Raw genomic sequence first — 14,489 nt, forward strand, 5'->3', positions numbered from 1 at the left:
TAGTTGTTCTGCCACCATATGGAATGGAATAAAAGGAAAAAGAATTATGCAGCATCAACTTGAATTATGCAATCGGAGAAAAGGAAAAGCAAATCATAACCAGATGCGTCTATGCATACATTTTATTACAAAAACTTTCTTTGATATCACCAGGCACCCAATGCACTCTATTGGTGGTGTGAAGTAATTGAAAATAATATTAAGAAAGGACTTGGAGTAGCATATCTTATCATTCAAATAGAAAAGCATTTACAGCAGAGAACTGGTATCAAAGATGTCTTTAAAACATCAATATTAGGCTGAAACATATGAAACTGATATCTGCTTATACGAAAATGGTCAAACAAGGGCGAAATGGTGGAATACCAGCAATTTCATGTGCTTCAGCCTAATACATAATTTTCCTCCTAATTCCAAATGACGTTTTCTCTTCATCATCACCCAATGGAATAAAAGACATTTATTTAATTTTTATTCAGTTTCAGGTAATTTGTTTAATTTAACATTGTTTAGTGTTTTTAGCCACCTCATATGGAATGAATCCATAAACACGTGAGTCGATTAATGTTCCTTTTCTCCCCTTAATCAAGAAATATTTTTAAGTTGGATATACCAACATTTTTCACTCATCAGTCTTTTGGGGCCACTGTCTATACCAGGAGGCATGTCAAAGGAAGCCCTTCCTTATTTGAGATGATGCTAAGAGGAAGACACTCTTGCCCAGACCAACTCTGCTCCTGTATCTTTTGTACATGCTAAATGCCAGGCCTCTTCCCTCTGGGTACCTTGAAATTTCAGGGACAGGTATTATGGGAATGTTGAGAGACTGAAGGATCTGAGATGGAAGTCGAGTGCTGCTGGAGTGGACCTGAGTGAAGCTTGATACTAATGAAACTCGAGGTCAGAGGCAAAGCCTACTAGTGGATGATCATCCTATCTACCATCAGAAACACAGTCTCCTAGAGGGTCTAAAGGGAAAGCTTCCTGCTGGAAATAGAAGGTAGGCCAGAAAAGATTAGAAGCTAGTTCTCCTTGCGACCACTGTTGGAAGAAGAGCAGAAGAGAGGGAGGCAGAATGGGACTGAGTTGAAAGAAAAAAAGAACTATGCCACTCAGGGATGCCTGTTAAATATATAGCACGGGAGGGGCTCCCAGGTGGCTCAGTCAGTTAAGCGTCTGCCTTCTGCTCAGGTCGTGATCACGGGGTCCTTGGACTGAGCCCCACATTGGACTCCCTGCTCAGTGGGTCATCGTCTCCCTCTCCATCTGACCCTCCCTGCCCCTACTCCTTGCTTGTGCTCTCACTCGTGCACTCTTTCAGACAGGCACTGTCTGAATGCCAGCGTTCCGCACCCAGAGCAGAATCAATATCCAAACAGACACTTAGCCAAGGCTCAGACAACTGCTGTTGACTCCCATGGCAGGGGCAGAATTTGGGTGGCATTACTGAACATTTTCATGTTGTCAGTGATAATCTGCTCCACTCAACAGAAGGGTTCTGCCTGCAGTTTACACAAAAGCAACATAACACACAATTCTGGACAATTTCACAGGAGAATAATCTTTGAACAATGTGTCCTAAATCAGAGTCAAAGGTCAGGGTCACTCTGGCACTGACTGAGAAAGTAGTTCTTTTCCAGGGCTCTGTATGTGCCAATCCTGAGGAGGAAATACTGCAAAGAGGTCCAATACCTAAGTCACCAGTTTACTGAATTAACACAATTCTGTTCTTTCTCACCACTGACTCACTGAATGTGCACTGTTTAAGGGGCGCCTGGGTGGCTCAGTGGGTTGAGTCCCCAACTCTTGATTTCCACTCAGGTCATGAACTCAGGGTTGTGAGATCAAGCCCCATATCAAACTTCGACAAGACCTATATAGGGTGGGGGGGCTCCTCCCTCAGTGGAGAGTCGTCTTCAGATTCTCTCTCCCTCTGCCCCTGCTTCCTGCTCACTCACACACTCTATTTCTCCTCTCTCTTTCTCTCTTCTTCTCTCTCAAATAAATAAATAAATAAATAACTCTTTAAAAACATAAACAAAAACAAAAACAAAAACTGCTCTGTTCAAAATTCTTTTCTGTCCCCAGAACGAAATCTTGGGTAGGCCCCATGTTTCACATTCATTTTCAATTATTAACAAATAGTCTCACTCTCAGAGAGTGCAAAGCAAAGCTTAACTTCCCATTTATGTTTGGCAAGTTCTTCTCTTGCTTGGGGCTGATCCTGGTTACAAAGCCTGCAGTGAGGAAGGAGGACACAGTCACTCATTTTCTCTATCCCTCCCAACTCCTCTACTTTTCACGATGCTCTTTAATTAATGGCTCATTCGGTGTTGAGAAGTAGAGAAGGAGATGAACAAAGGTTAGGAAAAAAAAAAAAAAAAGGTTCTTTTTTGAATGAGTTCTTTGGAGACTCATCTATGGGGATACCTGACATGGGCTATGTTTCCCTGGGCAGGCCACTTGTAATCAACTTTCCAGTCTCTACCTTGTGGTAGTCCTGAGGGATCACTACATCCCACCAGTGTGGTCTTTTTAGACAATTAAGAGCCTTTTGTTGTGTCCACAACTGACCTTCAAAACACCACATTTTCCCCCTGGCCACTACTCTTACTGCAGGGCAGTGTTAAACTCACCTTTTGACTTTTTCAGAATGAGTCAGGTACCGGTTCCTCTGTCCCTCAAATTCCAGGTCAAGCTCTCCAAGTGATTCTCTGCTTCTTTACCACTTTTGCCTAGAGGTGGTGGAGATAGAGGACATAGCACAGTGACAAGTCTCTTCAAAGAATTCTCACTACAGACCTCAAGACCAATCTCCCATCCTCACTTATCTACCCTGAAGGCAGGTGATGAATTAAGAGTCTCCAAATTGGTTATCAGTCTCTTTACAATGTAGTGAGTGGTGTGATTAATCTCACAGATTCTTGAACAACTATCTGAGTTCAGAACTCTGCTCCACTATTGCCAACTATAAGATACTTAATGTCTCAGTGTCCTTATGCACAAAGTATTGAAATCTGGAAGAAATAAAAGCAATGGAGGAGGAGAGCTTGGGAACTTTCTGGAATAAAAGAAACTAAAGAGGCATGACAACTAAATGCAATTCACAAACTTTAATTAAATTCTGGATCTCATTTTAAAATAAGTTTAAATAAACACAAAAAGAAAACCAGATAAAGAATATAATCAGAGCAATCTTGGATATTTAAATATGGACTGAATAATAGAGAATAAGATTTTATCAGTATTATACTTGAGTGATGGTTATGTTGTGGTTTTGTAAAAGAATGTCTTTGTACTTAGGAGACATATGCTGAAATATTTAGGAGTGAAGTGTCACGATATCTGTAACTTATTCTCAAATTATTCCTCAAAATATTGTCTTACAAATAAAAATAATGGTGTCATACACATAATAAATCTCTTAGAGCAATACCTGGCATATAATAAACAATTCTGTAAGTGTAAATTATGGATTAGCACAGATACCTAGACAAAAGGAAGAAAATCTCCTTTAAAATTATTATGCATTTGTCAAATTGAGCTAATGTACTGAATCATGAATTTCCTAATACCCTCTTCACCTACTACTCACCTTTCCCAATCCCCAATACTTGTCTTTCTTTAACTTCTCCACTCCTCCCTTCAAACCATGTCTCCCACTATTAAGACAGTTTCCAACCTTCTACTTCACACTGTGATAACTAATATGATCAGAAGGATATTTTTTCAAGTTATGCTTTACTCTGTAACACTTAGATTCACAATTTAACTTATATTAGAAAATCTTTGTACCTTAAAAGTCATACAGTAAATTGGCTTAAATAATTTTAAGTATTTACATTATTGACAATTAAAACTAAGGAGCACCTGGGTGGCTCCGTGGGCTGAAGCCTCTGCCTTTGGCTCAGGTCCTGGTCCCAGCATCCTGGGAAGGAGCCCTGCATCAGGCTCTCTGCTCAGCGGGGAGCCTGCTTCCCTCTCTCTCTCTCTCTGCTTGCCTCTCTGCCTACTTGTGATCTCTCTCTCTCTGTCAAATAAATAAATAAAATCTTAAAAAAAAATTAAAACTAAGAATGATTCAGAATATGTAGTTATTAATTCAATTAAAAGTAAACCCATTTCAGATTAACATCAGTAATATATTTTTATGAAAACTGTATTTCCCAAAACAAAAATATTTAGTGAGATCAGTGGCATCATTTACCATTTTACAAATTTCCTTTTTTTTAAAAAAATTTTACTTATTTATTTGAGAGAGAGAAAAAGACAAAGAGAGAGGGAGAGAGCAGGAGCAGGGGGGAGGGGCAGAGAGAGAGTGAGAGCTGAGCAGGGAGCCTGATGCCAGGCTTAATGCCAGGACCCTGGAATCCTGTCCTGAGCTGAAGGCAGACACTTAACTGACTGAGCCACCCAGGCATCCAGTGTATTTCTTTTTTTTTTTTTTTTTAAAGTTGGGGTAACTTACCTAACATAAAATCTGCCATTTTTACCATTTTAAAGTATACAATTCAGTGGTATTTATTAGATTTATAGTGTTATGCAATTCTCATCACTACCAGAACATTTTCAGGACTCCAGTAGGAAGACCTGGAGCCATTAAGCAGTGACTTCTTATTCCTCCCTTTGGCCAGTACCTGGAAACAACTAATCTGCTTTCTGTCTCTATGGATTTGTGTATTCTGGGTATTACATATAGATGGAATCATAGGGTATGTGGTCTTTCATGCCCGGTTTCTTTCACTTTGCATAATGTTTTCAAGGTTCGCCCATGTTGTAACATATAGCGGTTGTTCATTTCTTTTTGTGGCTGAGCAATATTAAATTTTATATCTATACCACATCCTGTTTGAAGTGTATGTGGACACCACATTTTTTTTGGTGTGAACTGGCATTTCTTTATGGTTTTGATTTGCATTTCCCTGGTGACTAATCCCATTGAAGATCTTTTCTTATGTTTGTTGACCATTTGTATATCTTCTTTGTACATCTTTGGAGGAATAGCTACTCAAGTCCTTGGCCAATTTTTCATCAAGTTTGTGTTTTTGTTACTGAGTCATGAGTTCTTCATATATCCTATATACTAGACAAGATGTGTGATTTATAAGTATTTTCTCCTACTTAGTGGAGGTATCTTTTCATTCTCTTGATAGTATCCTTGATGCCCCCAAATTTTTAGTTTTAGCGAAGTCCAATGTATCTAAAAACACAAAATTGTGCTTTTGTGTCATATCTTTAGAAACCATTGTCAAGTCACATATCATGAAGGTTTATTATGCCTATTCATTTTTCTAATGTTTTAGTAGTTTTATTTATTTATTTATTTATTTAACAATTTTATTTATTTACTTGAGAGACAGACAGTGAGAAAGAAAATACAAGCAGAGGGAGTGGGAGAGGGAGAAGCAGACTTCTCTCTGAACAGGGAGCCCATCACGGGGCTCGATGCCAGGACCTGGCATCATGATCTGAGCCGAAGGCAGACGCTTAACGACTAAGCCATCCCGGCACCCCAGTTTTAGCTCTTTTTATAATATATATTTATTTATTTGACACAGAGAGATAAAGCTCATACAGGGAGGGCTCCGGAGCAGGGGTCTGATGTGGAACTGAATCCCAGGACCCTGGGATCATGACCTGAGCTGAAGACAGATGCTTAACCACTGAGCTACCCAGGCACCCCAGTTTTAGCTCTTATAGTAAGTCTTTGATCCATATTGAGATTTTGTGGGTTTTTTTGGCATGTGGTGTGAGGTAGGGGTCCAACTTCATTCTTTTGTGTATGGATAGCCAGTTGTCCTATCACTGTTGAAGACATTCTTTCTCTATAGAATTATCTTGGCACTTTTGTCAAAAATCAACAGATGTATAGATTTATTTCTAAGCTCTCATTTCTATTCAATTGACATAGGTCTTTCCTCATGCCAGTTACCAGAATATTTTTTTTAAGATTTTGTTTATTTATTTGACAGAGAGAGATCACAAGTAGGCAGAGAGAGAGAGAGGGAAGCAGGCTCCCTGCCAAGCAGAGAGCCCAAGGCGGGGCTTGATCCCAGGAACCTAAGATCACAAGCTGAGCCAAAAGCAGAGGCTTAACCCACTGTACCACCCAGGTACCCCAGTTACCACAATATTTTGATTAGTGTAGTATTTGGAGTAAGTTTTGAAATAGGGAAGTGTGAACTCTCCAACTTTGCCTCTCTTTCTCAAGATTTTGACTAGTTGGAAACCTTTGTCTTTTGTTATGCATTTTAGGATCAGCTTTTTCAGGTCCACAAAGAAAGTCTTTTAGGATTTTCACAGGGATTGCATTGAAACTATAAATCTCTTTGGGGAGTACTGTCATCTCAACAGTATTAAATCTTCCAATCTATGAGCACAGGATGTCTTCCCATTTTTTGATATTTTTTCATTTCTTTCAGTGTTGTTTTGTTGGTTTTCTGTGAGCAAGTCTCCTTGGTTAACTATATTCTTCTTCTTTTTTTAAAATATTTTATTTATTTGACAGAGAGAATTCACAACTAGGCAGAGAGGCAGGCAGAGAGAGAGGAGGAAGCAGTCTCCCAGTGGAGCAGAGAGCCCGACGTGGGGCTCAATCCCAGGACCCTGGGATCATGACCTGAGCTGAAAGCAGAGGCCTCTACCCACTGAGCCACCCAGGCGCCCCGGTTAACTATATTCTTAAGAACTTATTCTTTTTTGGTGCTATTGTAAATGGAATTATTTTCTAAATTTTCTTTTCAGGTGTACATTGCTAGTATATAGAAATACCAGAGATTTGTATGTGTTGATCTTGCATCCTATAACTTTGTATCCTGCATTTATTAACTATAATGACAGGTGGATTATTATACTTGCTTTGTATTCAGTGTATTTCTGTATATCATTTTGGCTGAAGTATTTTTAAAAATCCAGATCCTTATAAATATTTTGTTAAGATAGGGAGAAGGATTTTCAGGTTTTTTTTTTAGATAATTGTGGATATTCATCCTTGATGTAATATCAAGACTCAATTAAGTGATAGTTCCTTAAAGGTTCATTGCAATGTGGCATCTGAATCATATCAAGGGTTTTTTAGTCATATTAAAATCCTTTGGCCTTACACTTCAAATGGATCTCTTATCTGTGTGTGATTTTATAACACTGTGCATTTGGAAAATATTTGGTTCTCTGAATAATGCAGATTTTCCAAGTGCTGACACTTTTCATTTGATGGTATTTGAAAAACCACTTTATTATCACCATCAGTTTTATCACACAGTTCTTTCAGTTTTAGGGAGCCTATAGAGGGAATAAAGTATTCTTAAATCTAATTTTTGCTTGAGATAGCAAATTCTGTCTTGTTTCCCTTGAAGTAACTGACTTATTCTGTTCATTTTCAAGAAAATAGCTGCCATATGTCTAAGTTTTACTGATCATAGTTTTTCTGCCAGTCATTCTTTCTATTAAAGTTGTGCCCTGTGATAAAAATGGATTGTTCAGTTCCCAAATCAAGTAAGGGCACAAGAGTTTTTCCTCCAGACAACCACTGTATTTTAACATGCAGTAAAAGAGCTTGATGCATGTTTCTCATTTCATCAGAAAGAATAATAAAAGAAATGTAGTCAAGAATTGAGATTTAATAATCAACAAACATTCTCAAGATTTTTTTTTTTTTAAATGAGAATGTAGCACTGGGCAATACAATGATTACTGATACAGTTTGGTGCTTCTGCCTTGATTTATGCTACAGATCCAGTATAAGTGCAAATGATAACACAGTGAGCAAATAACTTCTTAGAATTAGTGTAAAAATACTTTTAACCTTGAGGACCCAATGAAGGACTCTCAGGAATTGGTAAGACCACACTTGCACAACAAATGTGGCCAGTCACACTTGGACAACAGCTGGGAAAGCTATTGAAATGTCAGTTTTACAGGCTGCCTCAACTTCAGAAATGTTGAAAGAAGTAGATGTTGCTATTCTTATCATAATCTCCTTGAGGAAATTTTCCAGTCCCTTAGCAATGCATTTGGATACTCTCATTACATACAGCCAACGAGGAACAGCAGTCTCTATATTCAGCTCTTATGAAACTAGAATTTTAATGGCTAAAGGGCAGATACTTACAGAAAGGTGGATATAGTTCATGGAAGGTAGGGCGAGGCAGGAAGAAAAAAGAATTTACGAAAAACCTTTATTGTGTATTCACATCACATTCACCTCTAAAGTCTATCCCATCCAGCTGGTAAGGCCAAATACAGTAGAAGGGCTATCATGTCTATTTTACAATCTTTCAATGAAGTGAGTGAAACAATAAGATTGAGAAATCTGTACAAACCAAGTATTCATTTACATTATGTTATGCTATAGATAACCAAATCTGTAATAAAACTTTAAGGACAAGGTAATGAAAGGGAAGTTAATCGAGTTTCTGTTAATATAGATGGATTCTCCTACAAAATAACAGATTAGATTTAGAATTGAAAAGTACTCTGAAGGAAAAAAAGTCCTTCTCAAAACAACACATAAAAAAATGTTTCAATGTGTTTCTTTTTAACAGACTGCTCACCGATCAGCATATATCCCTGCCAAACACTCTATTCTGCATAGAAAGGAAGAAAGGTTTCACTCGCTCTATACCCCACCAAGTAAATCCAAGTGTGAAATACTCTTTGAAGTCAGCAGGCATTTTTTGCTTCCAATAATTCAGAAGGGATTTAGAAGCCAGATAGGATTAAAAGCTTGGGGGGGAAAAAGAGGGGGGGAGAAAACAACCTTAACTGTAAATAAAAGAAAACATAGTGAGGAGAGAGAAGGAAAATTTTACTTAGATCCAGCAATTGCTGAGGTGGTAAATCTAGCTTATTCAGAATTAATGGGGGAAAAGACACCCAAGGACAGACTCGCTAATTGAAGTATACAAGAAGAAATATATCTTTAAAGCCAAAGTTGTGCCACCTCGTAAATTGAGATCCTTTGAAAAAATATTTTTAAACCGAGTATTTTTAATCCAAATTTGTTGGACGAATTGGACATTCTCTCTGATTCAAAGCAACATCCCTCTTGCCTGAGTTACTTGCCTGAGTAGCCTACTAATCTCCCTGCTTTCAACCCTAGCCATCCTAAGTGATCCTTTTCAAAGGTAGGTAATGTTCTCCTCTGCTCAAAGCCCTCTTGTGCGTGGTTTCCCATCTTGTTCAGAGGAAAACTCTGTGTCCTGGTAAAGGCCTACACAGTCTCACCCAATTTAGCTTCTTCTAACTTCATCTCCTGCTGCTCCCCCACATCATGCAACCCACATGGGCCTTGCTGGTTTTCTTGCTATTTCTTCAATACACTAGGCACACTTCCTTCTGCCTAGCAAGTTCTCCTCCCAGGTACCAACATAGCTCATGTACTTTCTTCAGGCCTGTGTTGGTCTATCACCTTTTCAATCAGGCCTTTTCTTTATTGTTTAAAGGTTTTTGTTCATTTAGAGAGAGAGAGAGAGAGAGCACAAGCAGGCAGGGGGTCAGAGGAAGAGGGAGAAATAGACTCACTGCTGAGCAGAGAGCCTGATGCGGGACTCAATCCCAGGACCCTGGAATCACGACCTGAGCCGAAGGCAGATCCTTAACCAACTGAGCCATCCTGGTACCCCCAACCAGGCCTTTTCTTACCCACACTATCACAAATGCAAATTCCCCCCACCCCAAATACTCCAACCTCCTTCCCTACTCAATTTTTCTCCATTCATTCAACACCATCTAACACACTAATGTTTCATTTATTCATTTTAGTTTTCTCTCTCTTCCACCATAAGAATGCAAGCTTCTTGAGAGCAATGATATGGGCCTGTTTGTTTGGGCATATATGCCCAATGCTTAAAACAGAGCCTTCAACACAGTTGTATTTAACTAATTTTTCAATTGAATAGATGTAATTTCTGACTGGACTTTGTCAGAGAAGTACTTCAGTTTAGGCACATAGAGCTCAATGCTCTGTTTTTTTTTTTTTTTTTAAAAGACTGTATTTATTTATTTGACAGAGAGAGAGATCACAAGTAGGCAGAGAGGCAGGCAGAGGTAGAGCGGGAAGCAGTCTCCTTGCTGAGTAGAGAGCCGGATGTGGGGCTCAATCCCAGAATCCTGAGATCATGACCTGAGCTGTAGACAGAGGCTTAACCCACTGGGAGCCACCCAGGTGCCCCCCCTTTTCTTAAAAGACTTTACTTATTTGAGAGGGAAAGAGAGTGTGCACAAGCAGGAGGAGGGGCAGAGGGAAAAGCAGACTTCCCCCAGAGGAAGGAGTCAAACGTAGGACCCTGCGACCATGACCTGAGCTGTCAGACACTCAACTCACTAAGCCACCCAGGCGTCCCCCTGTGATTCTTTATATGGGCATAAAAGTTTCACTTTTGAATTTCTATCTTGGTATTTCAGATACTGTTTGTCAAGCCGAGGACTGTCACAAAGATGGTCTCTAACTATTCCTAGAGACACAGGCTAGAATGAAGACATTCCATTCTTTCCATTCTTCCTTTATGGTTCCCCATGCCCTAATCTTCCTGACTTCCTGAGCACACCATTGAACACCCAAAATAATCTAATGGGTGTCTACTCTCTGGACTCTATTTTTATAACTCTCCACTGTCAAATAATCACTTTCTGCTCTCATTCAATGCTATAGACTGGGCCATTCTTTTAATGTTTTCTTTTGGTGAAGTGGACTTAATTCTGTCTGACCATTCAGGTCTTCGGAGGATAAGGCACAATAACAAGCAATTTATAGGTTCTCAGGCATTCACCTGCACCAACTTACTTATGTGACCACAATGATGGCAAAGATTATGGTAAACAAAGCATTTAAGTTATAGTCTACTTAATCCTAAACATATAATTATTCATTTTTATATGTAACAACTACCTAGCTAATGAATTTAAGAATAGTATTTTTGAGACTAGTTTTCATCTAGTAACATCTATACAGACAGAGGCATCAGAATGTTTGTTTTCAACTCATATTTAATATTCCTGAATTACTAGCATTTATAAGCAATTCTGGACTTTTTTTTTTTTAAGATTTTATTTATTTATTTGACAGACAGAGATCGCAAGTAGGCAGAGAGGCAGGCAGAGAGAGAGGGGGGAAAGCAGGCTCCCTGCCAAGCAGAGAGCCCGATGCAGGGCTCAATCCCAGGACCCTGAGATCATGACCTGAGCTGAAGGCAGAGGCTTAACCCACTCACCCTGGCGCGAGCAATTCTGGACTCTTAAAGTACTCTTGGTTCTTCTTTCATCCACATTATGGAAGAGTTGTGACTACGATAATCACTGTGTTTTAAAATCACAGAGTAAATGGCAACTAGGGAAGTTATCTGGTTCATCTCCAGAACATATCTAAATCATGCAATCTTTCTTTTTTTCCTCCAAGACTTTTAGGGAAGACACAATAATTTTCTCTCTGTATAGATTCTCTCTCTATAGGTTCAATCATGAAGATGACAGAAGAGGGGAGCTTTTTTAGGTTTCACCCCATAAGACAATTTTAAATTTATTTGAGTTGAAGTATTTCCTTAGTGCACAACAGTCTTTTCCAGTTTTGCTTCTAGAAAGTAGAATTAGAAAGCAAGGTCAATAAAAGGATATAGGATGGAGCAGAGAGTAAAAGAGCAGGGATGAAAGAAATCTGGCAGAGGGAAATGAAGAAAAAAGGTAAAAGGAATTCAGTTTTGTTACCCTTTCATTTTTTTTTTTTTTTTAATGTCCAAGGGACTTGATCTGGTTCTTTTCTCTAGGTACTCACTACTTGAATATAAAAGTACAGACTCAAAAGTGATTAAGAGATGGATGGTTGACTACTGGTTAAATGTAGATAAAACAAGTCTAGTTATTTAATAATGAAATGCGTTCAGTCTTCATATTGTTTAATATAATAAAATCATGTGGTAATAAAAATCCAACCTACGTAGAGAGGACTAAGAACAAAAGGCAGAGTCTTCTGCTTATTCTCCTGATACATCTCATACTTTTCAACCACTGTTCAAAATTCCTTTAGTAATTTTCCAGAAAGAAAAATTAAATGTATCTCCCTGCATAGATACCTGAGTCTGTAGAGGTTGTGATGGGGGATATACACTTAAAATTTTATTACAAAGGAATAACATCATACTTTTTATATGTAACTTACTGTTTTTTCTTTAAAATATACTTTGGAGGGGCGCCTGTGGGGCTCAGTTGTTAGCAGCTTCGGCTCAGCTCATGATCCCAGCACCCTGGGACAGAGCCCCAGCCATGAGTCCTCAGATAGAACCCCAGCCCTGCATCAGGCTTCCTGCTCTCATGCTTGTGTTCCCTCTCATGCTGTGTTTCTCTCTGTCAAATAAATAAATAAAATCCTTTAAAAAAAAGAAAGAAAGAAAGAAAGAAAGAAAGAAAATACACTTCGGAGATTTCTTCCAGGTGCCCAAGTCGTGGAAGCTCAATGAGGAAGGGCACTCTTTTTAAGTACTGTATTCCCAACGTTTTGAATTAAGGTCTTGCATATATTTTTCCTCTAACGAAAATGTGTTAGGTAAATGAATAAATAAATCAGAAAATATAGACTAACTTCATTCTTTTGAAGTTAAACATTAAAAACATATTATTTAAATGTACAAGAAGTATCTAGTCTGCTACATTTAGAATATTTTTAGATTTTTGGCTATTACTGTAGGAATGCTTACATTATTGAACATCACAAATTTTATACATATGTAGCTCTAAGTGAATCCAAGGTAATTTCTTAACCATATAATAGTTCGACTGCATGTTTAACTTTGATAGATATTGCCAAGTAACACTCCTAGCCAGCTGCATCAATTTATCCTCTCATTACAATACCGTTTTTTATTCTGAAACAATCACAAAATCTGAATCAGTGACAGAAACGCACATTCCTTGAAACTGCGTATTCTTTCATGTAGGCGTTTTAACGAAAACTGTGTCAGATGCCATCTCAAAAAACTGAAAATCCTCTTGGCTTTGCTGAGCTCCGGGGACATCCTTTTTCTCAAAGAAAAGTACTTGTTACTACTGGCCTGCTTTTTGGAACTTGGCCAAAATTCATGGTTAGCTGATTCCTTTGTATATTTTAATAAAATATAATTCTGTTATTGTCTTTTTATAAGAATTCAATAACTGCACCTTTGTTAAACATAAATAACAATTAAAGAACATGCAGATATCATTGAAAAAAAAAATATTTATAGAACGGAACCAGGTAGCAGTCTGTAGAAGTACTTGTAATTCTACCACTCTGGCTCTCACATGGATTCCACTGCCTATTGACATTAAAATAAGAAAAGTAACCTACATGCAGAAAGAAGGTTGTATTCCCATTAACATTCATGAAGGCTGAGCAGCTGAAACCCTACATATCAAGTAGGGAATATATCTTTTGTCTCCTGATGAGAAAATGTCTCAGTGACAAATGGTTACAGACGGGTGTCACAAGGGCAACACCACACAGAACAGCGCCAACAAACAAACAAACAAAAGTCTTCTCCTGCAGTTCTTTTTGTAGCATTGTGGACGGGCGTGCCTATCTCCTTAAATAAAAGAAAAAAAAAATTGCGGTGCGGAATTCCTAACCTTTACTGAAGGCACTTCCCAGCAAACAAAAACACGGTCTTTGAAAGTAATTCAAAACAGAGCTTCGAGGTCTTCATGATGCATAAATACCCAGACATTCCGAAAAGAAGTGCTCTGCACTCTGCATCCCAGCTCTTTGGGTCAAACGTGTATCGTCGTAAGACAGCAAGCACACTCATCCAAGGGCTAAGTGTGTAAGGGGAAGTACCAGGCACATCATGGAAACGCTTTACATCATTTACGGAAATTCAAACACATTATCATACTCCTTTAGCAAATCTGAGATAGTTATCTTATAGACGCTAACAGTGACTGCCAGTGGCTTTCAGTTAATTTTCAAAACCAAGTGAGTTAATTTGTAGACAGCCTGTCTCACTGAGAATAGGGAGCCTGAGAACCAAAGCCCGTGGGCAAACATGTCCCAGGGCCCGACTCTAGGTGGCCCACTTTCCTCACCTATAAACACAAAGGCAAGCAACCGTACCCCGCCGGCCAAGGACTTCATTCCAGTATTTTGCCTCTTCTGCAAGTCTAGAAGCTTCAGCAGGAAGACTAATAAGCACAGTACAATTTGCTAAAACATGGATGTCAACACTGAGCTTCCGGGCGTCCTTCTCCACCCTACAGAAAGCTCTAGATGCAGACCAAGAAGAAATGTACAACGGCCCCCGGCAAATCCTTAAGAACCTCCCTCCTCCTGAAACCCCACCGCCGCGTATTTTCTACACAGTCTGCCAGCACTCTGTGGACGAGGGACAAAGGAGTAGCCGGCCAGGCTCTCTGGAGAGCGGAGTCAGCCCCCAGCCTTCGCCTTGGGAGCTGTTCCTCCTTGGATGAAGGGGCGGGGCAGAAGGGGAGGAGACAGGGGCGGGGCTGGAACTCGGATCCCCGCCACC

General features: G+C 39.1%; 1 protein-coding gene across 1 annotated transcript in view; it reads right to left on the reverse strand.

The window, feature by feature from the left end:
- Positions 1-2,572: 2,572 nt before the first annotated feature.
- The window catches only part of POLR3G (RNA polymerase III subunit G), a 72,250-nt gene continuing 60,333 nt past the window's right edge, over positions 2,573-14,489 (reverse strand). Inside the window, exon 8 of the mRNA XM_044265756.1 lies at positions 2,573-2,735. Within this exon, the coding sequence (XP_044121691.1) occupies positions 2,694-2,735 (42 nt within the window). The 3' untranslated portion in view covers positions 2,573-2,693. The remainder of the gene's footprint in view (positions 2,736-14,489) is intronic.

Source organism: Neovison vison, chromosome 1, assembly GCF_020171115.1.
Source record: "Neovison vison isolate M4711 chromosome 1, ASM_NN_V1, whole genome shotgun sequence".
NCBI classification, from domain to species: domain Eukaryota; kingdom Metazoa; phylum Chordata; class Mammalia; order Carnivora; family Mustelidae; genus Neogale; species Neogale vison.